Source organism: Mycteria americana, chromosome 7 (genome assembly GCF_035582795.1).
Source record: "Mycteria americana isolate JAX WOST 10 ecotype Jacksonville Zoo and Gardens chromosome 7, USCA_MyAme_1.0, whole genome shotgun sequence".
NCBI classification, from domain to species: Eukaryota; Metazoa; Chordata; class Aves; order Ciconiiformes; family Ciconiidae; genus Mycteria; species Mycteria americana.
The window spans coordinates 24876303-24899338 of NC_134371.1; the positions used below are offsets into that span (position 1 = coordinate 24876303).

Consider the following 23036-nt stretch of genomic DNA (forward strand, 5'->3'; position numbering starts at 1 on the left):
CATTAAATGATGGCTTTGCATTAAAAGGCACTTTCTGCCATGCTCTGCAATGAGGTCCTGCACCCTCTGACTCACCCACAAGAGTCCATACCCTCTCCTGGCTGCATGCAGGCTACAGCTTTAAAGGTGGGTCCTTTGCCAATTGTCTTTAGCCAGTTAACAGCCCTGGTTAGTATGTTATCTAGAGGTCTGCAACATCACTGGGCAGAAAAGAAGCATTGTTCTTTTATTAAAAACTAAATAAACTTCCCTCATTCTTCATACCCATCTCTGGGGCAGGCACAACCCACCTCTTGACACACCTCAGTTTGCTGAGCAGCATTAGCTGAGCTGTGGTTCCATTCCTGCTCCATGCTCCCAAAGCACAGCAGCAAGCATGCAGCTGGCCTTCCTGCACGCAGAAAGAGGCTTCGAGCCAAGCCAAAAATCAAATTACCTTGCACTTGCCGTAAATCGCAAGCAGGCTACTGCAGGGTCGCTAGCACATGCTAATTTACTGCAGTAACCTGAGATTTGCCAACTGTCCCCCATTACAAGGAAGGATGTCCCCATCCTACAGCAATCTGCTAGGGACAGGAGAAATCGGATGGAAAGCCTTATTCTCCCAAAATTCATTTTAAAGACCTCCCAGCAGCAGATGAGCCCAGAAACCCTGTGTAAGTCGTTATTTCAGGCTGCCGTTCAGCTCCCAGGCAGGCACAGGGAAGGTACGCAGCTCTGCCACGCTTGGCCCATTTGGCACACGTTTGTCAGACCTACCTGGGAGTTCACAAGACGAATTGTTGTCTTTTGCCCCACATCTTCTTGAAACCCCTTGGTAGGAGCCCCATTGAATCGCAAGATGGCATCGTGGCTGTCTGAAAGCAAAACAGAGTGAAAACAAGTGAGCTAACAACTGGTTTTTGAGTGACAGAAGAGATGTGTAATAGGTTATCCACTTGCATTTCTAATACAGTCTGGCTAGTCCCTGGAGACTTTCCACGTAACAACTAGAAGTAGCAAGCCAGGTTCTGCAGAAGAAGTTGTCAGTCTAACTTCATGATCAATACACTTTTAAAAATCCACTTTTCAAAACTATCATAGAATCATTAAGGTTGGAAAAGACCTCTAGGATCATCTAGTCCAACCACCAACCCAACACCTCCATACCTACTAAACCATGTCCTGAAGTGCCACATCTACACATTTTTTGAACTCCTCCAGGGATGGTGACTCTACCACCTCTTTGGGCAGCCTGTGCCAATGCTTGACCACCCTTTCAGTATTTTTCCTAATATCCAGTCTAAACCTCTCCTGACACAACTTGAGGCCATTTCCTCTCATCCTATCACTAGTTACTTGGGAGAAGAGACCAACACCCACCTCACTACAACCTCCTTTCAGGTAGTTGTAGAGAGTGATAAGTCTCCCCTGAGCCTCCAGTTCTACAGACTAAACAATCCCAGTTCCCTCAGCTGCTCAGCCTATGATCTGCTGGTCAGCTGAGAGCGCAGCCCTAGCATTTGCTCTGCACAGAGGAGCGTGGCATCTCCCTCCCTCTCCTTCTTCTTCCTTCCAAACACTTTACCAGGAGATAGATTGATAATACAATTAATTTACCATGTGGCTGGCTGCAAGCTAAGGAATTCAGAAATAATTGCAAGCTAGCGTCCTCTCTTGCAGCCTGGAGGTTGACCAGCCTGAGAAATGTATAACAACCACAGTGGAAAATGAAACTGGCTTCAGCCTGCCAGCGTACCTCTCACGGTACAGAAATAAAACCACTGCTGTGGATTTAACAGGCACGGCTTGTTACATGCCTTGGGCTGTGTCACTGCATTTTCCTCTGCTGGCATCATCTCTTAAGATAGCACAGCATCCTCCAGCACTCTCCTCTGCCTCGGCGCAGCTGGCCACACTGCCGTAATGCCACGGAGCCAGGCTGCTGCTGTGGCACAGAGGGTGTACGTGCCCGTCACCCTAGCATCCCGGCTTCTCCATTCCTACTGACTAGATTTGGATAGGAAACCTTTTATGTGATCAGAGGTGTTCAGCTGCGGGAGCAGGACCAGCTTCTCTGCCTTCATGCTGAGGCCACACGACCACCGCTCACACCAGCTGCAGCTGTGGTCTATGGGGAATTGCTGAGTCCCCAGCCACGGCTGAAGGGCTCGCTGGTCCAGAACCAGGTCTTTTCTTGAAAACAGGGGTGTTCTCACAAGCAATGCTGGAGAATCAGTAATCACTCACAGCAGAGACTAGTTTCTCAGCTATTTTATTCTCCTAGACAAGTGGATCTTGTTTAGAGCCCTTCCAAAGCAACACAGGAAACCCAGAAAGGTGATGTTTCCAAAAAAAACCCATGTTCACGCTGGGAAGAAGCTCTGTAGTTACCATTACAGACCCTTAAACTCCACATCCTACCTTGCATCAATGGAGTACAATGTTATAATTTCCCCATGTACCTTCAGCCAGACACCAAGCATTTATTACGCCTTAAATTTGCATTTAAAAATGGAGTTTAATGACTGCACAGGCAGGATAGCTGGGGCTCTGAAGCAGTCTGTCTCCAGGTGGTTGTGCTGCACCCAGTATTTCCCATGTCAGATTTTTCACTGGCAATTCATAACCTCCAATAACACCAAGAGCCAGTAAGAAACACAGCGCTTGTTTACAAGCTTCTCCCCGTTCTGCTCTGTCAGCCTCCCTTACATTGACTAATTGCTCATGTAGCATCTTAATGCGATTATACAGAACAAATATTTTCTGGCCATTGAAGGAATAATAATTCAGCAATCCATCATGCTTATCTAAGCAAATGCTTCATTTCAAGCCTGTCAGACGTAGTACCTTTTTGGCACCTTCCTCCAACAAAACCATGGCTTTTCCTACATGGAAATATGTCAGGTCAAAACTGGGAAAAAACCGTACATAAATACATTGAATACTCCTGAATCCTTTGACATTCACCCTGTCCAGCTGAAGGCTGGAAGTGCCCAAAACTGCAGAATCACTAGCAGAGACAATTGCTTGAGCAGAAAGGTTAAAGTCTGTGATCCAGGTGCAAGGAACGCAAGCCAGGGACACCAGCAGGGGTTAGTGGCATTCACCTCAGGCACATTACACAGTGACCTTTCTAGTACCCATCCTTTGTGATCTGGAACAAACTGGTGCTTCAGTTTTGGGAACAGGCTCAGAGACTGGCCCTAGGAACAATGAAATAGCTTTCCACGTCTGACGTCTTCTCAGCTGTGCCACTGCCGGAGCACAGCCCATTGCACTTCTCAGCTGCTCTGACACAAAATCCAGTGCTTGCATGGACTGCATTACAACACACCGTAAACACCATCCTCAGCTCTTGAGAGGGTCTTCTTATGGAGAAGCGAGCAGTTTTATTAGTGTGCTGGAGTCTAACAAAGTTACCCTTGGGCACAAGCCAGCTGTGTCAGAGGAGAGCGTTCAACAGAAGGTCACTTCTGTGGAAACCTTTAGCTATTGAACTTCAAGAGGCACCTAAATACAAAGAAAAAGTCAGAACTGGCTTCCCAAGTCTTGACCTACCTGGCCTCAAACACTTGTAAGAGGCGGAAACAATTACATCAACCAACCTCCACCTGTAATTTTTACCAGGAGGCAACGCTATCCTGGTTAGTACCACCACTACCTTTTTCATCACATCTTTCAGAGCATTTTAACAGACTTCAGACTGTTCATCTTCATTCTAGCACCTGCCCACCTGCTCTGTGGAGCACACACGAGTTTGGGGGTGAACTTTTGAGGAATTACCAGAAGAAAACCCTGACATTCCCACAAGCATCTGGGGACTATGATTCTGAACACTTTGCCCAGGTTGTTCACGAATGAAGTATTAAAGGGCTATCTACCTGTTTCACAGAATGAAGGCTACTTCCAGCTCAGTGCAGCCCAAAGGGACCTGATCCAACAGACAAATTACAGACACACTGAAGTCTGCAAACAATTTCCACTGGAGAGAACACCCATAGGCTTTAAAATTTCAGCAGTGAAGCTGCACTTCAGCAAAGTGTGAATCTTAACTGAGCCTCAAACAACAATTAATGAAGAAAGCTGAGGGAACTGCAGGCATAGGAGAATTTTCTGCCAGGCACAAAATCCTGACTTGACGGCTGGAGAGTTGGTTTGCCCTGCATACTGCTTTCTTAAAGACAAAAAATGCTTTGGTATCAAAACATGCTGCTTTATAATCCACAGTACAAGACCCACGTTTCAGCATTTATTAATTAATGCATTAACCTCAGATAAATATGGCCAGATAAGACTTTCCAAAGCATCGCCAAACTTTGTCTAAAGAAGAGATAAAATAAAGCCCTGTAAAGTATTTTCATGGTCTTCTGGGCCATTCAAACTCAGCCACAGCCCTATGGTTCAGAATGAAGCAGTGCCACTTTTGGAAAGCCATGAGCAAGAATTACAGCATCATTGAGGTTGGAAGGGACCTCTGAAGACTGTCTGCGTCCAGCCCCTCTGCTCAACGCTGGGTAACTAGAGCAGATTGCTCAGGGCTGTGTCTAGTGGTGTTTTTTTCCCTTTAGTGTTTTCTTTTACTTCTTCGCTGAAGAAGTCTTTCTAAATGAAAAAGTTCTGACTGTTGACTGTGGAATGAGCACATTGGCATTATTCAAGCCATTGTGAGTCCTCTCAAGAAACAAACAGTTGAGGAACCAAGACCTCTCCCTGGTATCCAACATTAGTGCGACCCTCTGGTGATGCCAACACAATCACAAAAATTGGAAGGACTAGCTGGAATAGAACTACTGGCACATAAGTCATGCCCTCTCAGCTCAACCCAACCCCTTCCACTCCCTTGGGGCTTGCCCATTTTGGTCTGTCCAAGGTCTAAGGCTCACAGGCACTGTGATGTAGGGCATCGTAAGGCAGCCTACACTGTGTGGTGTGTACACTCAGAGAGGACGGGAGTGTCTGATCATTACTCCCATCTCCTCGTAGGCTGTAATGTTCACTAACTTTAGAAGAAGTTGAGGATAATATTTCAGCTTATTTTAAAGACCTTTGTGACCACAGCAGAGACTTACTGGTAACAGTGTGACAGTAGGTTACTTCTATTCAGCATAAGTTATAAAACAATGTTATTTGAATTTATGTGAATAGAAAGATACCAACCTATCTCTTGTCCCAAGTGAGATGATTTCAGAGACCCTGCTGAGGACACAACAGCACAGCGACCCAGGCGGCCCACTGTTTCATTGAGGCTTTTCCCTGGTAGGTATTGCTGCCATTCAGAGGTACCAAAAGGACCATCCGATCCCTGTATCATGGTCACGTTCACCCTGTCCCGTAGCTGGCAGAGCAGCTTCTCTGGGCTGAGTTTAGCAGCATTCCTCTTTCCGTTGTAAGTCACATTGTACTTGTTCATGGACAAGTAGTTTTTTCTGACCTTCTGCAGTCTGGGTATGAGATTTCTGGATGAACTGTCCTCATCCCATACCTTCACAGAGTCTGCTGCTTTCTTGGACTTTTCGGCTGTTCCAGAGGTGCTGCCTTTTACTTTGTTTAGGTTACTAAACCAAGTTTTGGGTATCTGACCCAATTCACTGGCTGCTTCAGGGAAGAGGCTCTGTGATTTAAGTGGGTTCCATTTTTCCAAAGTCCTGTGAACCTGCAAATCATCGCTCTCGGTCTTGAAAGGAACGTAGTAGCTTCTTTTTGTCTCTCTCCACAGGCAAACCATCAGAGCTACCAGTATCACCACAAGAACAAACAGGAGTTTTTTCAACACATTGATGTGAACCATAGTGTACGTTGCATCCAAATGGGACACTGAACACTGGGCAGGAAGCTGGTCCTGGGGGAGAGGAACACATCTCAGTCAGGGCTGCATGCACAGGCATGCATATATATAAATATCAGTGTGTGGGCAATGGGAGGGGAGAGAGAGAAGAGAGGGGCAATTTTAAAATTTCAGGTCATTTAAAGATCTCATTTCAAAGTCCACCATCTCAAACATCAAATGGATAGCTTGAGCTGGCTATTAGCCATTGCATACCATGTAACAGTGACCTGAGGCCACTCAAACCATTCTTCTATTCCCTTCCACAAGCGACAGTCAAGTTTAACACAGCCAGTATCATACCAGCGGTAGGGTAAGTCTCCACTTTGTTTTCCTTCACCTCCCACCTCAGCCAGCCAATATCCAAATCCCACCACTAGCATTTCCAGAACTGAGCTTCTATTTGACCATAGGCATGAACACTAACAAAGCACATAATAAGGCATATAACTGTGGAAAAAAAAAAAAGCTGTGAGTTCATGAACACCAGGAGCTTCACCAGCCTGGTACTGACACACTTGGTGACTTCATAGGAAACTTCTGCAAGCCTGCAGTGGGCTGAGTGCACTCCCAACATGAAACCTCACTAAACAGCTGCTGGGAGCCAATTAATCCACAGTAGGGTTTGAGGCATGTTTGGGCTCATAAATGCACTCTGATAAACATTACTCAAGGTATGTCACCCCTGGAGAAAGCAAAGCCAGAACCTGTTGTACAGCATTGCCTGCCCTTTTTTGTGCTACCTCGTATTAGCAGACACCTCCAGCTCCCATCATGTTATAAACAGGGGCAATTCAATAGCAGAAGTGCCCAAAGGGCAGCTCAACCTAGGCAGCGCAAGGGGCTGCTGGAGGAAACATATGCTGAGGCATAACTGCCTCGTGATCAACACACAGGACAACAGAAGACAGGAGGGTAGCTGCTCATTTCCTATGTGGCTGCTCCAGGATGCATCCAAGAACATGGGAGTGGTATAGAGACAGCAGGTGGCCCAGTGCTCCTCAGGAGACAAACACATGCAGATCACTATCCATCCTAGAGAGGCACTAGTGACAACTCCCTCCCTGAGCAACTTGCTGAAAGCAAGCAGTGCTAAGCTGTGGTATTGAGAAGTTACTGAGCTACCAACACACTACCTGTGGATAAAGCAGCAGTTCTCCAACTCAAGTCATTTTTGCTGTTGGCGGATTTTCTTCCAAGGGTTTAAGCAGGATATCCCAAACCAAAACAATTTTGTGATGCACTGAAGAGTTCAAGAAACATCTGCAAAAAAAGAGGGAAATAAAAAAAACCCTATTATGGAAGAACTTCGCGGTTCTGGGGATGAGCAAGTATTTCCTCAGATAAGCCCTGCGGTGCCAGAAAAAGCTGTTACCCAGGCATAGAAGGGCCAGCAGCGAACACATTAACACCACATAAGCCTTTCAGACGCTTAAATGCCCACTCAAAATGGGCATTTTCCTTCTTAGTCTGAAATCTACTCTCAGCTAAAGCAGGAACCGGTTCGCAGGCTGCCTGCTCTATGCTCCCACCAGACCAACAGCCTTCTCTGTGGAGAAGGCTCTGAGCAGTGAATACACCCGTAATACAGTGAAGGAAAAATCCCAATGCTGATGCTTAACACAATGAACAGGGGAGAGGAAAGAAAAAGCTAACTTTTCCTAGGGAAATATCTTACTGACTATTCTTGGGCAATTCATGCACTCTTCCTCAAATGCAGTAGCAGAGAAGACTCCCTGCTTTTTTGGAGCAAGTGAGTCACATGAAAAGTTGCTTATAACATATATCTTAATCCACAGGTCTTCACAAAATAGACAAATATATTTTAGACTTTACAGCTTCACTCTACCACGGAAATGCAGCAAGAGAAAGGGAGATTTCACAGTATTATACAATTCAAGAAGTAGCTTGCTTTTGCAGGAACTCTGAGTCGGTACAATGCTACATAAGCTAAATTACAAATGCTACCCTTCAGAGGATTAAATACTAAATTATTAAAGCATCCTGATGCTGACTACTTATATTTTCTTTTAACTCTCTTAAGGAATTCAACTTGATTCCTTACAGAGCACCCCACAATTAAAAAGCAAACGTTGTTCTACCTCCAGTTCTTAACAAAAAAAAGATTCAAGAAGCACAAGTAATTCTAGCTTTTATTGAAATAATTTCCCCTGCCTTGACAGACCATCTCACTTTTCATTTGCTTGAGAAGCAAGTGCTAGAAAGGCACGCTGAAGTCTTTTTGGCCCATATGGTTTCAGATGCAGAGGTACAGCAGGCTGGGGAAAGGGGGGGGTGCCAGGAGGGGATGCAGGACATCACTGTGCTCTCTTCTGTAAGTAGTTAATGCAAGGTTCCCCATGCTGTTTACAGTTCCTCTTCTGCTGTGGTCTCTGCAAGACACTCTCACCCCTGCCTCTCCCCTGTCTCCTCCACAGCTGGAGACCGTGGTGGGCCAGCCCGTTCAGTGTCTGCCTGGTGCCCTCGGGAACAGAAAGAGCCACATGAAGGCAGGAGACTGCAAAAGCCATTTGCTAAAGGGGATAGCACCGCTGAGTCAGCCTCCACACTGTCAGAGGCTCTGTGAGCAAACCACACTTGGACAGCAATGTTTTCCAAATCGAGAGAGAGAGAAACGCCAAAATAGAGTTGTCCAGTGTTAGCTTAGCACAAAACTCTGAGACACCTCCTTCCAACCACGCTTTGTGCAGCTCCCAACCTGACTTTATCCATGCTGTACTTCTTTACACAAGATGAGGGTCTGGCTTCCAGGAAACTCAACCAAGATCTTCTGCGCAGGCAGGACAGAGCTTTCACGCCACAGGAGGTGCCCCAGCTGCCCCGCTGCCGTGCAGAGCGGAGCTCTTCGCTCCAGCCCCTGGAGGGCTCTGCCATGCTTTTCACTTCAGAAGCCTCTCCTGAGGGGTTTCCAGGTGTAGGTGATAGCAGGCACATCTCAGTACCATCAGCTTTTGTTTCCTGTGGCTAGGATAATCTAGAGGAGTGGCAGATTCATCACAGTAGAACAACCTTACAGCTCATTGTAAGTTCCTGCTAGGACACTCCTCCTGATGCCACAAAGTAGAGGATGCCCAACAAGACAGAACACCTCCTCTCCTCCCCGGGCCACACAAAGGAACCTGGAAAACTCACCTTCAGCACTCAGCACGTGATCCCCGCCTTTGAGGACTGCGCACGCTGCTGCAACGTGAACAGTTATTTTGCTTTGATTTTTAAGTTGGCAAAGTAGGTTCTGCAAGCAAGTACGTTTTAGCAGAGCCACAACGTTTCAAGGTACCTTTTGCTCACCATGGATTCACTGCGGTTCAGTTTAATTATTACAATTACTTCACATGATATGATTTTATTTTATTTGCACAAGTAGTGTCCTAGCATGAGGTCCCTCTCAAGCATTCTGCCACCAAACCTCTTCTGTGGAACGGGAAGGCAGTTGCTCTTCCAGGCAAGGTCGGATAGCCCACAAGTGGTGCTCTCTTTCCACACCTTTACATAAGTTGCTTGTGTGCGCTTCTGTATTGCAGCAGTTAGTACAAATGTGCTCTTCTGGAGGTGATGGAAACTTATCCCCTACACAAAGCACAAGGTGTCAGCTATGAGTACTAAGAAAGAAAGGACAAAAAAATCCCCCAAACCTATAAAAATACTTAAACAAATAGTTGCTGGCTTCTTGAAACCTAGAGCCTGACATGGCTGAGGGGTGCAGCACTGCCTGGCAGGCTGGCAGGCAGGCTAAGCCCACACAGCAAGTCCTCTGGGGGTAAATTAATCCTGTGCAGAGAACAAGTGAGTGATGCAGTATCTTCAAGGTGGTCAGGGAATTATATCCTGTCCACACACTCTTATACTTAACTTTTATTGTCCAAGTATCTCACTGGACTCAGGTCTTAATCATCAAAGTACAGAAGAGTGTGAAAGTACAGAAGAGTGTCTGCCGCCTCTCGCGTCCCAGACGCTGCTATCCACCCAGGGAGCTGCAGCCAGCAGTGTCCTGGTGAGGAACACCAGGCAATCCCCATTTCCACAGCCCACAGCAGATTTACCCTAAAACTGCTAACAGTGTCTTCACCTCATTAAACAAAAAGTCTATCAAGCCCTCATCTGTCTCCTATAGTGACTGACAGCAGATACACAGAGAAACCATGTAAGTACAGACAAACATATGAATATATTTCTCTTCCAGTAAATGCACACAGCTTCCAAAAAGCTGTGTCATCAGCTGTACCAATGCCCATCTTCTGCACATTTAATTGCTTCTTGAAACCACTCACATTTCCCAAACAGCCTGAGGCAATGAATTCTGCAATCGCGCACCATGTAGAGACAACCCCTCCTCTCTCCGCTTCACACCGGCAAACCCGATCACACTGACAGTAATCCTTCTGCCTTCATTTTCTGCACATTGTTCATGGTTGCACCACCTCTCCTAACACCCTCCTTTCCCCACTCGCTGCTTTTGCAGGCTAAATCCCACTTGTTCCAATCCCTCCTTGCACAGCAGCTTTTCCATACCTCTGACTCTCTTGGTCAACTTCCCTGGCACCGTCGGCAGCCAGTGAACATCCCTTGAGGAAGGCACACCGGGACGTCCCAGCTGCACATGCTCAGGCCATGTGGTTTGGCAGCAACATAAAAACAGGGCTGCTTTGTTCTCCTTCCAAAACTTCCTCCACCTCTATTTCCCTTCCTGACCATTTCCAAGCCCTGAGCTCTAGGCTGTTGGTAATGACTTCAGGATATTTTGCAAACAGCACTGACTCGCTAAGAATTGTCCCCAGCACAGGGCCAAGGGCAGGAATAAAATACTACTGAAGAGCATTATCTTATCCCTGCTAGCACAGGCTTCCTTTGCCGTTGCGCTGCCCAGCCACCCAGGATCACCAGATCCCTCTACGGCTGCTCGGTGTTTTCTCTGGTCCTGGCAGCCCTCTGAAGACAAAGCCAGCCAGGCCCATAACTTAGCCCTTCCTCCTCTCCTGTGCAGATCTGTTATCGCTGCTCAGCAGTGGAGATCTCAGAGCAAATCCCTGTGGGACTTCTGTGACGTTGTGAAACCTGACTGCTCGGTTTCCTACCTGCTAGTCAGTCACTAATCCAGGACAGGAACTTTCTTATCCCACAACAGCTTAGGTTTTTCTTTTTTTTCCTGAAGCTCTTCCTGAGCAGTCTCACCAAAACCTTGAAAATTCAAGCGTGCTGTTTCCCTCTCTCCAGGTTCACTAACTTCTGAAAGTGAGAGAAGGAGGAAGCAGGCAGATAGATTTGAAATGACTCTTCTGCAAACAGATGAGACTTCTCCATTAATTCTTACATACTCTACAGGTGTTAGTTATTTTTATGTTTACTGGTCTGAAGCAATGGATCCCACCAGAGTCTCTCTGAAATGCAACCATGTCAAATAACACCTTTAATTTAATTTAAATGACAATTTGAGAGATGCAACCCCTGGAGACAGGCACATGCAGGGATCACATCCACCTATTCTATAATGCCTGCCTTATTATGCCTATAAAGTGGAGAATGAGATATTTCTACGTGGAGAATGAGGAAAAGAAGCTTTTTAAGTGAGGAACATGGTTAAATTTCAGATGATGCATTGAGGAGCTATACAAGTCACTTGCTAATGAAATAAATCATTCCATTAGTCCTGCCTGCATTAAAAATTTCTGCATGTGCCAGAAAAAATATGCTGCTGTCACAGCTGAAAAAAATCCTCCAGGAGAACAAAAAAGGCAGATTCTGGGGGGAGGCACAGGGGAAAGTTTAAGCATGTGTTTCATTTTGGTTTTATGTGTCAACAAACATTGGGATTTAATAAAGGCAGAAGCCTTCATTTCTGGCTGTGTCAGCCCTTTATTCTCCCTTTTTTCTGAGGTCCTGTGTTGTTTTTGGAGGGTGGCTCTGCGTAGCAGCACATTGCCTCCCCTTCTGCCCTAATTAAACAGCAGTAGTTTTGCCTTCACTCACCACAGATGCTTCGCCAGGCACCTGCAGAACCACACAGTCACCATTGGCCACAGACCCAAGGCAAGAGGTGACCAGTGCTTCTGTGGCTTCCCATCTCTAGCTGCCGCCATCCTGGCAGGATGCCTGCACAGCTCTGGCCCCAGGACAGCCCATACCAAGGCACGGTCTTAAATGAAGTGCATGCTTGGAGCTGTTGGAGCTCAGCTCTGATAAACCACTTTACGTTAGCAAGTATGACATACGCAACGACAAATCCGCTCCAGGGCATCTGAACCAGGTAACCCATGCAGTTAAGGACATGCCAGCGGTTATGGCTGCAGCAAGAAGCAGTATACCCAGCAGCACCCACAGGGCTGAGAAGCAGCTTTCCCAAGAAGTGAGCCTCTGTTTGCTGTTGTGCTCCTGTCCAGACTAGGAGTGGACACAAACACGCACGTGCAGGGACCATCTTCAACACCAATGTACCAAGAGAGGAAGGGAGGGATTCAACAGTGTTACAGCACTGCCATGCTGCTCTAACAGCTGGTGACTGTAAAAGGGACGGTCCTCCTGTCCCTTTGCCTACCTGTTCAGAGACTGGCATCCATAGAGGGATGACCTTCAGGTCCGACAAGTGTATCACATTACCACCCTTCACTCCAACACTGTCAGGAAAGCAGTTAACATCAAAAAGCGTATCTTCTTCTGCAAAGCCACAAGCTCTAACCATCGCCCTAGACCAGCAGTAACAGTCCCTAACCCTGCTGGCTAAGGGAGAAATGGGATACTGCAGGCTCCTTTGCAGGCACATGAAGATGGAAGGACAATTTAACTCTTAGGACAGGAAAAAATAACTATCAAGGGATGCCACTGATAATCGAAGACTGGAGAATACCATATATGTGTTTCTTGCTTGGTGGGTTACTCGCCCAGAGGGACTGTGCGTTTATGAGCTCTGGAAGAGGACCAAGCTCTCGGCTGGTAGGACCGGCACCTCTCCATTACAAAACCCCACTTCCTACCCCACCGACAGACACCTGCCAAATATTCCTTGTTAACAGTAATGGACAGGAAAGAGACCTCACCTCTGTGGGGTACCAGAGTGCCACAGGCGAGCCCTGGGCTCTGGCAGCATGGTCCTGCTCGGATGCGGTCAGACAGCCACCACAGGAGCTTTCAGAGTGCAATTCAATACAGAAGCCATTTCATGATGGGCACATGCCCATGAGAGCCTCACTCAGTGAGATATTTGGAGACCTCTGCTGGTAACAAACCTTTTCAATTTCTAAAATTGCCAGTTTCATGTTCAAATTGAAGAAAGAGAAAGAAAGTGCATCATACCATGCATGAACAGCACCAGTTCCCAAAAGCACTGCTTCTCCTCCCATACCCAGGATCCTCCAGGGTCATGACTTTACAAGTGAGGTTTTCATTACCAGTCAGCTTTATAATAACCGTTCCCACACTGAAGTCAACAGTAAAAATCTCCCCACCCCAGCTTTAAAGACCAGGGTGGACTATTTAGGACCATTTAGGACTATTTACTTTACATGGAACATTACACCTTCAAATCAAACAAATCACTTCCTCATTCCCCCCAATCATGTGTTTCTCTATGACATTTATCTTTCAAAATGAGAGGGAAATTAGCAGTATGTGGCAGGTCAACACTTAATGCCTCTGCAAATATTACTGCACGCCAAGACATGTAATTGGTATGCCATGGCCCAAGACAATAAATACACTTTGTGCCAGCTGCAGCTACGCTACCTTTCAGGATAATATTTCTCTTACATCAGCCTTTTGCAGGTGGGTGTGATGTCTTTCTGTCTCCTCAAGGACAATGCAATAACCCTTTACGACTTGCTCAGAGAAGAATCTAATTCAATTTAACCTAAGACAGTGAAATAAACTTGCAGAGCTGTGCATCCACCATTGCTAGTTTTCAGTCCAGCAGCACCACTGAGATTTGGTTTTCTTCTTCATACCCAGAGCTCATCCCTGTGGGGGATGGCAGGGCTGGCACTCAACAGCAGCGCTCCACCATGCCAACTTCACTGGAAGACAGAAATAAAATGGGAATTCTGCCCATTGACTTCAGAAAGCACTATTCAAACCCCTCTATGTTAAGCAAAACACTTCTTGCATTACATTTAAAATAAATTGGTTTTCACTAAGAAATGCATACTTTATAATGTAAGAGAGACATACAGACGTCCAGAGTGTTCATCAAAAAGTATCATGTGCTGAGAAAAAAGGCACGTCCCAATGGCAATAAAGAGAATATTAGAATGGACACCCATTAGAGCCCATCAAAGCAAATAACTTTCAGAGAAATTGTAAGAAAACTTATTTAACAAGCATTTCAATTACAATCTGGCAAAAATCAAAATAGTTCTTTTCTATGCAAGGAATGTGAGGCATGGAAGACAAATGGAAACATCAAAATTACAGTTAACTATTTTGTCTCTGACAGAAAAGGAGGCGGAAAAAACACACATTACAATAATCAGATGTTTTTCCACAAGCCAAAAATGCTTGCTTTCACTCTCCATAGTCACAGTGTTAGGTAAGCTAAATTGATACCACTTCTACCACGCATCATCAGTTCCACCGGTTAAACCGAGACTCAAATGACCAGAGGAAAGCTGGGTATAGCTTAACACAAGCTGTCGAGGAAACTCTGGTCCAAGTTCAGTGTCAGCCTGCAGCAGAGCAGCCAAGGTAGCAGGTACAGAGGAATCCATATACCCCAAAGTTCTGGATATCGCTCACTGTTGAAGCAGCAACCAGGTTCTCAGAAGTCAAAATATTTGCAGTAGCAGATGTCAAATACACATTTTGCCAAGGCATGTCAGCAAGTCACATCCTCGGGCAGGGAGCTCATGGCATGGCTGGACTTCAGACGTTAATAACAGCAAGTTCTGCTCTATTTTTTAAACACAAGTCTGATTTATTAATCTGGTAACACTATCGCCTTGTAGCATCATTTCAAATGTATCTACCGTCAGTAAGCCCACAAGAACACTGCCAGGGAAGTAACCTTGCCTGAATAAAATTCAATTTTATAAATCATAGGCAATATAAACGTATAGCACAAATCTGGGCACCTAGATATATTTAAAGAGCTTAAGACACTCCTTCCCCCTCAAAGTTTCACATATGTATTTACAAAACCAGAAAACATTAATGAAACTTTCCCGATAAAGCCTTCATTTAAAACCTCCTTGCTATTTTCTTCCCTCAGCATCCCCCCAGACATGTAGGAAAGAAAAACAGGTTCAATGGTACCTCCTACCCAAACCTAAGACTATGTCCTCTGCTTAAGGATCCAGCATGGAGAATGCTTTGCAGGAGCAAACAGGTGCCTCTCAAAACGGCGTACAACACCTACCCTTTGGTGGGATGGAGGACCTGGCACAGCCTAGCACCAGCTCCAGCTATAAGCTCCCAAACAGAGCGTGCCATGCATCTGGCAGCTTCATGGTGCCAGGTACAACCTATCCAAAGAACTCCCTTTTTCTTCCCCACTTACACACCCTGACAGCATCCCAATGATGGATCTGTGTGGTTATGGGCATGATATCAAGTGATCTGAAGTGCAACAAATCTACACAGTTGCTGGAGGGAGAAAAACATGATGCTTGTAAAATCAAAATAGGGTTCAGAGAGGCCAAAAAGGCAATAAAGGCCATTTTAGTGTCTCTCCACTCTCTTTAGTATCTCCTACTCCAAGTTTTTAGCCTGCTTTTCCCCTCTATCAGAAAACGAGTTGTAAAGCCTGGAAAGCACTACCCAGCTTCTGTCCCCAAACACATCACTCGCTTGCTATGGTCGGCACTTCAGAAATAAGTCCAGCAGCAGAGCTTGCAGATGCCAACTAGATGGATCCACCATGGATCTGAACCACACACGTCCCCTTGAAGCAGGCTGCTGTCTCCCCTCTGCTATTTAAGGCCACAGAAATTTCATGCACACCGGAGCTTGTGCTTCCATTACAAAGGATGCCAACCCATTCTGCCAGCCCCGCAGCACTGCCTTACCGGCACAAGCAGACAGGAATAACTTTGTCACTACCCACAGCAGCAATGGTTCCTGAAGTCTGCAGGATATTGGTCTCCCAGGGTGTCACTAACAGTGGGCCATCTTCCTGGGTTTGCATAGTGCCAGGGGAGAAACACGGCCAGCCACCCTCCTGCTCGCTTGCGCCAGACACACCGGAGAGCGGCCTCTGAAGGCACTGCAGACACGCATGTGCACACAGCACAGGCTGAGAGTGCAAGCCTCGCACACAGCATGATGGCAGACCAGCTGAGTGTGCAGGGCTTGCTGCACAGCGCCAAAGCAGGTGCACGAAACAGAGAATGGGGTGACTGAGAAAGCAGAAAAAATGCGAGACAACCAATGAATCTCAGCACAAATGTGTTTTCATCAAAGTCAGGTAGCAACTCACAGCATGGAGGAAGAGATCTAGACAGACAATTCCAACAAAAACATAAGTTACTCCCTAAAGCAGTAAAGGAGGCCCCAGACATTTTTGTATCTCCTCCATTCAATATTGGCTCTTGTACTGTTTTTAGCACAACACATTTCAGCAGTCTTAGAGAGCTCTTGTATGACCTAAAAAAGCTCTCTGAGTCTCCCAGAGAAATGCAAGATTCCTGTCTCCCCCCAGGACCAGCCAGCACTTCGCTGGAAGAAGAGATGAGCTATTGGAGGAGGATGTTATTGCCAAGAGCTCGACTCCTGCACACAAGCACACAGCTCTCTTCCCATCTGCTCAGTGCCACCTGGCCACAAAGACACCAGACTTCTTCTTTCACAAAGGAAAGTCCCCCCAAACATAGAAGTCGGGCATCTGTCATGTCTAGGATGGATGGCTTCAGAAGAGGCCATTATCAACCACTGATAATTTCCATTACTAGTTACAATACCCTACTTCTCACCCCCACCTTGTTTTCTAAACATAACTGCTAAAAATGGATCCATTTCCTAGCACATAAGAGCTCGAGGGCCTTGAGAGGAGCACACACATAACAGCATTACTTTGCAGAGTTCATGCCCCAAGAGAAACCCAAGTTATCTGTACTGCAATATTTCTTTTTATAACATCACCAAATGGTTCCATTAAAGTATTGAAGTATGTCCAGCATTTTGCCATATCAGTCAGCTCTGTCCTCAGGTCAGCCATTTTATAGCACTGCCAATCCCGACTTCATCTTCTTCACCAAGTAAATCCTAAAGGAAAGCTCAAAAAAGCACATGTAAAAAATCAGGGCAGTGGGAGGGGGTGTTCCTTATGACCTGTTGGTGTCTTGCTGCTGGGAAATGCAGTAACCCAAGTAGCTAGTGCAACCACTAGATGTTAGACCATTCTTGGGAAATTTCTTTTTGTTGGGTTTCACCTGACTCCAACCCTCTTTGATCAGAAACTGCTTCCCAGTATGGATGGAAACACGGTACGTGTTGGGGCTATCAGCAGGTCAGCTTCGATGGCGCAATCCTGACCCAAAGTACATCACTGAAGCAGATGTCCTCAACCCCAATGTTAATCAAATCCATGCTGCACTGCTCTCACTCAGAAAGCCTAATCCCCAAATCCACCCAATTCTTTCAAATAACATCTCAACAGCCCAGACACAGAAGGCCGAAGTGCTTTGCTGGGGCTTCCCCCACCCCCAAAGAAGGTACCATGGTTTAACCCCAGCCAGCAACTAAGCACCACACAGCCGCTCGCTCGCGTCCCCCTGGCCAATGCCTGGCCGATGCCCCCTGGCCAGCTCCCCCCAGTTTCTATACTGAGCATGATGTCATATGGTATGGAATAGCCCTTGGCCAGTTTGGCTGTGCCCCCTCCCAGCTTCTTGCACGCCCGGCAGAGCATGGGAAGCTGAAAAGTCCTTGACTAGTGTAAGCACTGCTTAGCAACAACTAAAACATCAGTGTGTTGTCAACATTGTTCTCATCCTAAATCCAAAACACAGCACTGTATCAGCTACCAGAAAGAAAATTAACTCCATCCCAGCCAAAACCAGGAGAGTATCTACCCCTTATTCTATACCATCTACATCATGCCTAGGTTCTACCCTTTCTAATACATCCCAATTAATCACCACCACTTTCCCTGTCTTTTGATAGATACACACAGATATAATTCCCTTAGTCTACGGGCCATCCCTCTAAAATGTCCATTGAGTTCATTTAGTGCAGGACTTAGGGCTCCATCTGTCATAACAGTCCTTCAGGGCAGGAGAGATGGTGCGTGGTGTTGGATTGTTGCATGCTGAAGCCAGTTCTGGTTCCATCACCACTGCACTTTGCTTGGTTTCATCAAAGTTCATTCTTCATTAATCTGGGTGATTCTTACTGAAATACTGTTGATATGGCATATAGCAACCATAAAAGTTATGACATACAGTATTATATAGCAATTAACATCATAGCATTCAGTTCATTGGCTATTTTCACCCAAAATCAAATCCCCTTGAGGTACACATCAGACTTCCCCACCCTTTTGCATCACCCACCAAGTGCACTCAGGTCCTTGAGCAAAAGCAATCCCACAAATGGGTTTGCCTTTGCCCGAGGCAGGAGTAACCCAGACTGTCTCCCCCAGCATATTTTTATGTGCACTACAGGGACTTTATTCCCTTCTACAGTACGTAAAAGTTTTGATTGGGCAGGGCCAGCCCTATCGGCAGATTCCCTAGCATTGACTAACCAGGTGGCTTTTGCTAAATGTGTATCCCAATGTTTGAACGTCCCACCACCCATTGCTCGCAGTGTAGTCCTTAACAGTCCATTGTATCGTTCGATTTTCCCGGAGGCTGGTGCATGATAGGGGATGTGATATACCCACTCAATGCCATGGTCTTTGGCCCAGGTGTCTATGAGGTTGTTTTGGAAATGAGTCCCATTGTCTGACTCAATTCTTTCTGGGGTGCCACGTCACCATAAGACTTGCTTTTCAAGGCCCAGGATAGTGTTCTGGGTGGTGGCATGGAGCACAGGATATGTTTCCAGCCATCCAGTGGTTACTTCCACCATTGTAAGCACATGGTGCTTGCCTTGGCAAGTTTGTGGGAGTGTGATATAATCGATCTGCCAGGCCTCCCCATATTTATATTTCAGCCATTGCCCTCCATAAAACAGAGGCTTTAACCACTTGGCTTGTTTTATTGCAGCGCATGTTTCACATTCATGGATAACCTGTGCAATAGTGTCCATGGTCAAGTCCACCTCTCGATCACGAGCCCATCTATATGTTGCATCTCTTCCTTGATGGCCTGAGGCGTCATGGGCCTACCGAGCTATAAATAATTCACCCTTATGTTGCCAGTCCAGATCCACCTGAGCCACTCCAGTCTTAGCAGCCTGATCCACCTGCTGGTTGTTTTGATGTTCTTCAGTGGCCTGACCCTTGCGTATGTGAGCATCTACGTGACGTACTTTTACAGCCAGGTTCTCTACCTGGGCAGCAATATCTTGCCACAATGCGGCAGCCTGGATGGGTTTGCCTCTGCGCTGCCAGTTGCTCTGCTTTCATTGCTGCAACCACCTCCACAGGGCATTTGCCACCATCTGCGAGTCAGTATAAAGCACTGGCCACTTTTCTCGACCAGCAATGTTTAAAGCCTGCTGGACGGCATTCACTTCTACAAGCTGGTTTGATTCACCTTCTCCATCAGCAGTTTCTACAACTTGTCGTATAGGACTCCATACAGCAGCTTTCCATCTCCGATGCTTTCCTGCAATATGACAGGACCCATCAGTGAACAGGGCATACTGCTTCTCATTGTCTGGCAGTTTATTATACAGTGGGGCCTCTTCAGCATGTGTCACCTCCTCCTCTGGTGATATTCCGAAATCTTTGCCTTCTGGCCAGTCCATGATCACTACCAAGATTCCTGGGTGACTGGGGTTTCCTATTTGAGCCCACTGTGTGATCAGTGCAACCCACTTACTCCACATAGCATCAGTTGCATGATGTCTAGAGGCAACCCTCCCTTTGAACATCCAGCCCAGCACCAGCAGTCGGGGTGCCAGAAGGAGCTCTGCTTCAGTACCAACCACTTCTGAAGCAGCTCGAACCCCTTCACATGCTACCAATATCTCTTTTTCAGTTGGAGTATAGCGAGTCTCAGATCCTCTGTATCCCCGACTCCGAAACCCTAGGGGTCGACCTCGAGTCTCCCCTGGTGCTTTCTGCCAGAGACTCGAGGTAGGGCCATTCTCCCCGGCTGCAGAGTAGAGCAGATTTTCTACATCTTGCCCTGCCCGGACTGGCCCAAGGGCTACTGCATGAACTATCTCCTGTATAATTTGTTCAGAGGCTTGTCATTGCTCAGGGCCCCATTTGAAATCATTCTTCTTCTGGGTCACTTGACAGAGAGGGCTTACAAATCAGACCAGTTTGGAATATGCATTCTCCAAAAACCCACAATGCCTAAGAAAGCTTGTGTTTCCTTTTTGCTAGTTTGTGGAGTCATGGCTGTTATTTTGTTAATCACATTTGGGATCTGATGATGTCCATCTTGCCATTTTATTCCTAAAAACTGGATCTCCTGTGCAGGTCCCTTGACCTTACTTTGTTTTATGGCAAAACCAGGTTTCAGGAGGATTTAGACTATTTTCTTCCCTTTCTCAAAAACCTATTCTGCTGTATTGCCCCACACAATGATGTCATCAATGTATTGCAGATGTTCTGGAGCTTCACCCTGTCCAAGTGCAGTCTGGATCGGTCCATGGCAAATGGTGGGGCTGCGTTTCCACCCCTGGGGCAGTCGATTCCAGGTATACTGAACGCCCCTCCAAGTGAAAGCAAACTGTGGCCTGCACTCTGCTGCCCAAGGGATTGAGAAGAAGGCAGTAGCAATATCAGTTGTGGCATACCACTTGGCTGCCTTTGACTCCAGTTCGTATTGAAGTTCCAGCATGTCCAGCACAGCAGCACTCAGCAGTGGTGTGACTTCATTCCGGCCATGATAGTCTACCGTTAGTCTCCACTCCCCATTAGACTTTCGCACTGACCACATGGGACTGTTAAAGGGTGAGCAAGTGTTGCTGATCACTCCTAGGCTCTCCAGTTGACGAATCAACTTATGGATGGGAATCCGGGAGTCTTGGTTGGTGTGATATTGCCATCAGTGCACTGTTGTGGTGGCGATTGGCACCTGTTGTTCTTTGACCCTCAGCAACCCCACAACAGAAGGGTCCTCTGAAAGACCAGGCAAGGTGGATAGCTGTTTAATTTCCTCTGTCTCCAAGGCAGCTATACCAAAAGCCCACCGGTACCCTTCTGGGTCCTTGAAATACCCCCTCCTGAGGTAGTCTATGCCAAGGATGCACAGAGCCCCTGGGCCAGTCACAATGGGGTGCTTTTGCCACTCATTCCCAGTTAGGCTTACTTCGGCCTCCAATACAGTTAGCTGTTGGGATGCCCCTGTCACTCCAGAAATACGGATGGGTTCTGCCCCTATATAGCTTGATGGCATTAGGGTACACTGTGCACTGGTGTCTGCTAGAGCCTTATACTCCTGTGGGTCTGATGTGCCAGGCCATCAAATCCACAGAGTCCAATAAACGTGGTTGCCCCTTTCCTCCACCTGGTTGGAGGCAGGGCCCCCCCTAGTCCTGGTCATAGTATTTGCTACTCACTTCTTGTACATAGGAGTCAGGAGCTCCTTCATTAAAATCAGGAGTAAGATCAGCCCATCTACTCTGTCTGGGGAACTATCCACTGGAAACCGCAGCAGCAATTTTCCTCAAAGAACCCCTTTATGTGGGGTTGTTTTTCCTTGCAACTCACATACCCATCCCTCTAGGGTTGATGCAGATTTTCCACTTCACTTCCTCATATCCTCCCCGTGGTCACGCAGGTAAAACCATAGGGAGCCCCATGGTGTGTACCCTCTATATCCTCTCTCTTGAGCAGAAGAATGTTGACTACTAAGAGACCTTCTCTTCCCCTTGAGGGTACTGAATAGTGTTGAACAGGGCTTGGCAGGCATGGGCCAGGCCCCAGCACACTGCAGTGATTTGTATCTCCCTAGAATTGCCAGGGTGACAGCATACTTTTTCCAAATATTCTACTAATTTTTCAGGATTCTGCACTTGTTCAGGGGTGAAGTTCCAAAACACTGGAGGCGTCCACCATCCTAGGCATTTGCTCATGCTATCACACACATGCTGCCACTCATAACTATACAGCCTTGGGGCAGATCTCTGGATGATATTACTAAATTGCATATTAACCTTAGACAAAACCGAAACAATATTCCCAAGAAACACCAGTAGAAGTACCTTAACTACCCAAGGATGTTTAAGATACTGAAAAGTTATTGTAATGAAGGAAGAAACATCATAGAAGAAGGTAGAGAAGGTGCCATTCTGTATTTCCTCCATAAAAAACCTCTCAGAGGAAGAAGTATAATTGCTAATCGTCTCCATGAGGTGGTACCCTAAGTACAGTAATGGCTTCAGTATAAAACCCAAATACCAGGTTAAGCTCAAGGACAGTGTTTTAATAACAAATCTCCCAGGCAAAACATCACTAATCCTGCAGAACACAGCAAGCTGCAAAAACCAACACTGATCTTTAACATGTACAGCAAAAAAATTAGCATGGTGCAGATCAGATAAACTAATAGAGAACAGATGAATCAATAGTGACCCACAACTGTTAAAAGATATAAATTCCTTAACACACTCTGGTTAATCTGTTATTATCTCAAACCCTTCATGCCCCACCTTGGGCACCAAAAAGGACTGTCATGGTTTAACTCCAGCCAGCAACTAAGCACACACAGCCGCTGACTCACTCACCCCCCACCGGCTGACGCCCAGCCCGTCCCCAAGCAGCGATCACTGCCCCCCAGCCAGGTCCCCCCAGTTTATATACCGAGCATGACATCCCATAGTATGGAATGGCCTTTTGGCCAGTTTGGCTGTGCCCCCTCCCTGCTTCTTGTACACCTGGCAGAGCATGGGAAGCTGAAAAGTCCTTGACTAGTGTAAGCATTACATAGCAACAACTAAAACATCAGTGTGTTATCAACATTATTCTCATCCTAAATCCAAAACACAGCCCTATATCAGCTACTAGAAAGAAAATTAACTGCATCCCAGCCAAAACCAGGACAGAAGGAAACTGCTCGGCAGCATAAAGCACTTGACATTTGGTTGAAACAAACCTTTACAAACCAGGGAGAAGGTGCAGAATACTGCAAAACTTGTCTCCGAGATGAGGCTGTGCAGGTAACACTAT

The 23036-nt window shown here is 46.5% G+C and overlaps 1 protein-coding gene across 7 annotated transcripts in view; it reads right to left on the minus strand.

The window, feature by feature from the left end:
• The window catches only part of ST6GAL1 (ST6 beta-galactoside alpha-2,6-sialyltransferase 1), a 59762-nt gene that overhangs the window by 10773 nt on the left and 25953 nt on the right, over nucleotides 1-23036 (minus strand). For 6 of the 7 annotated variants that reach the window (XM_075507437.1, XM_075507435.1, XM_075507440.1 and 3 more), the window contains 3 exons: nucleotides 6943-7069; nucleotides 5140-5821; nucleotides 760-857 (listed from right to left, as the gene is read on the minus strand). In XM_075507437.1, coding sequence (XP_075363552.1) covers nucleotides 760-857; nucleotides 5140-5770 — 729 coding nt within the window. In that variant the 5' untranslated portion in view covers nucleotides 5771-5821; nucleotides 6943-7069. Of the gene's footprint in view, nucleotides 1-759; nucleotides 858-5139; nucleotides 5822-6109; nucleotides 6257-6942; nucleotides 7070-23036 lie in introns of all 7 variants that reach the window. The other variant, XM_075507436.1, reaches the window with a different exon arrangement.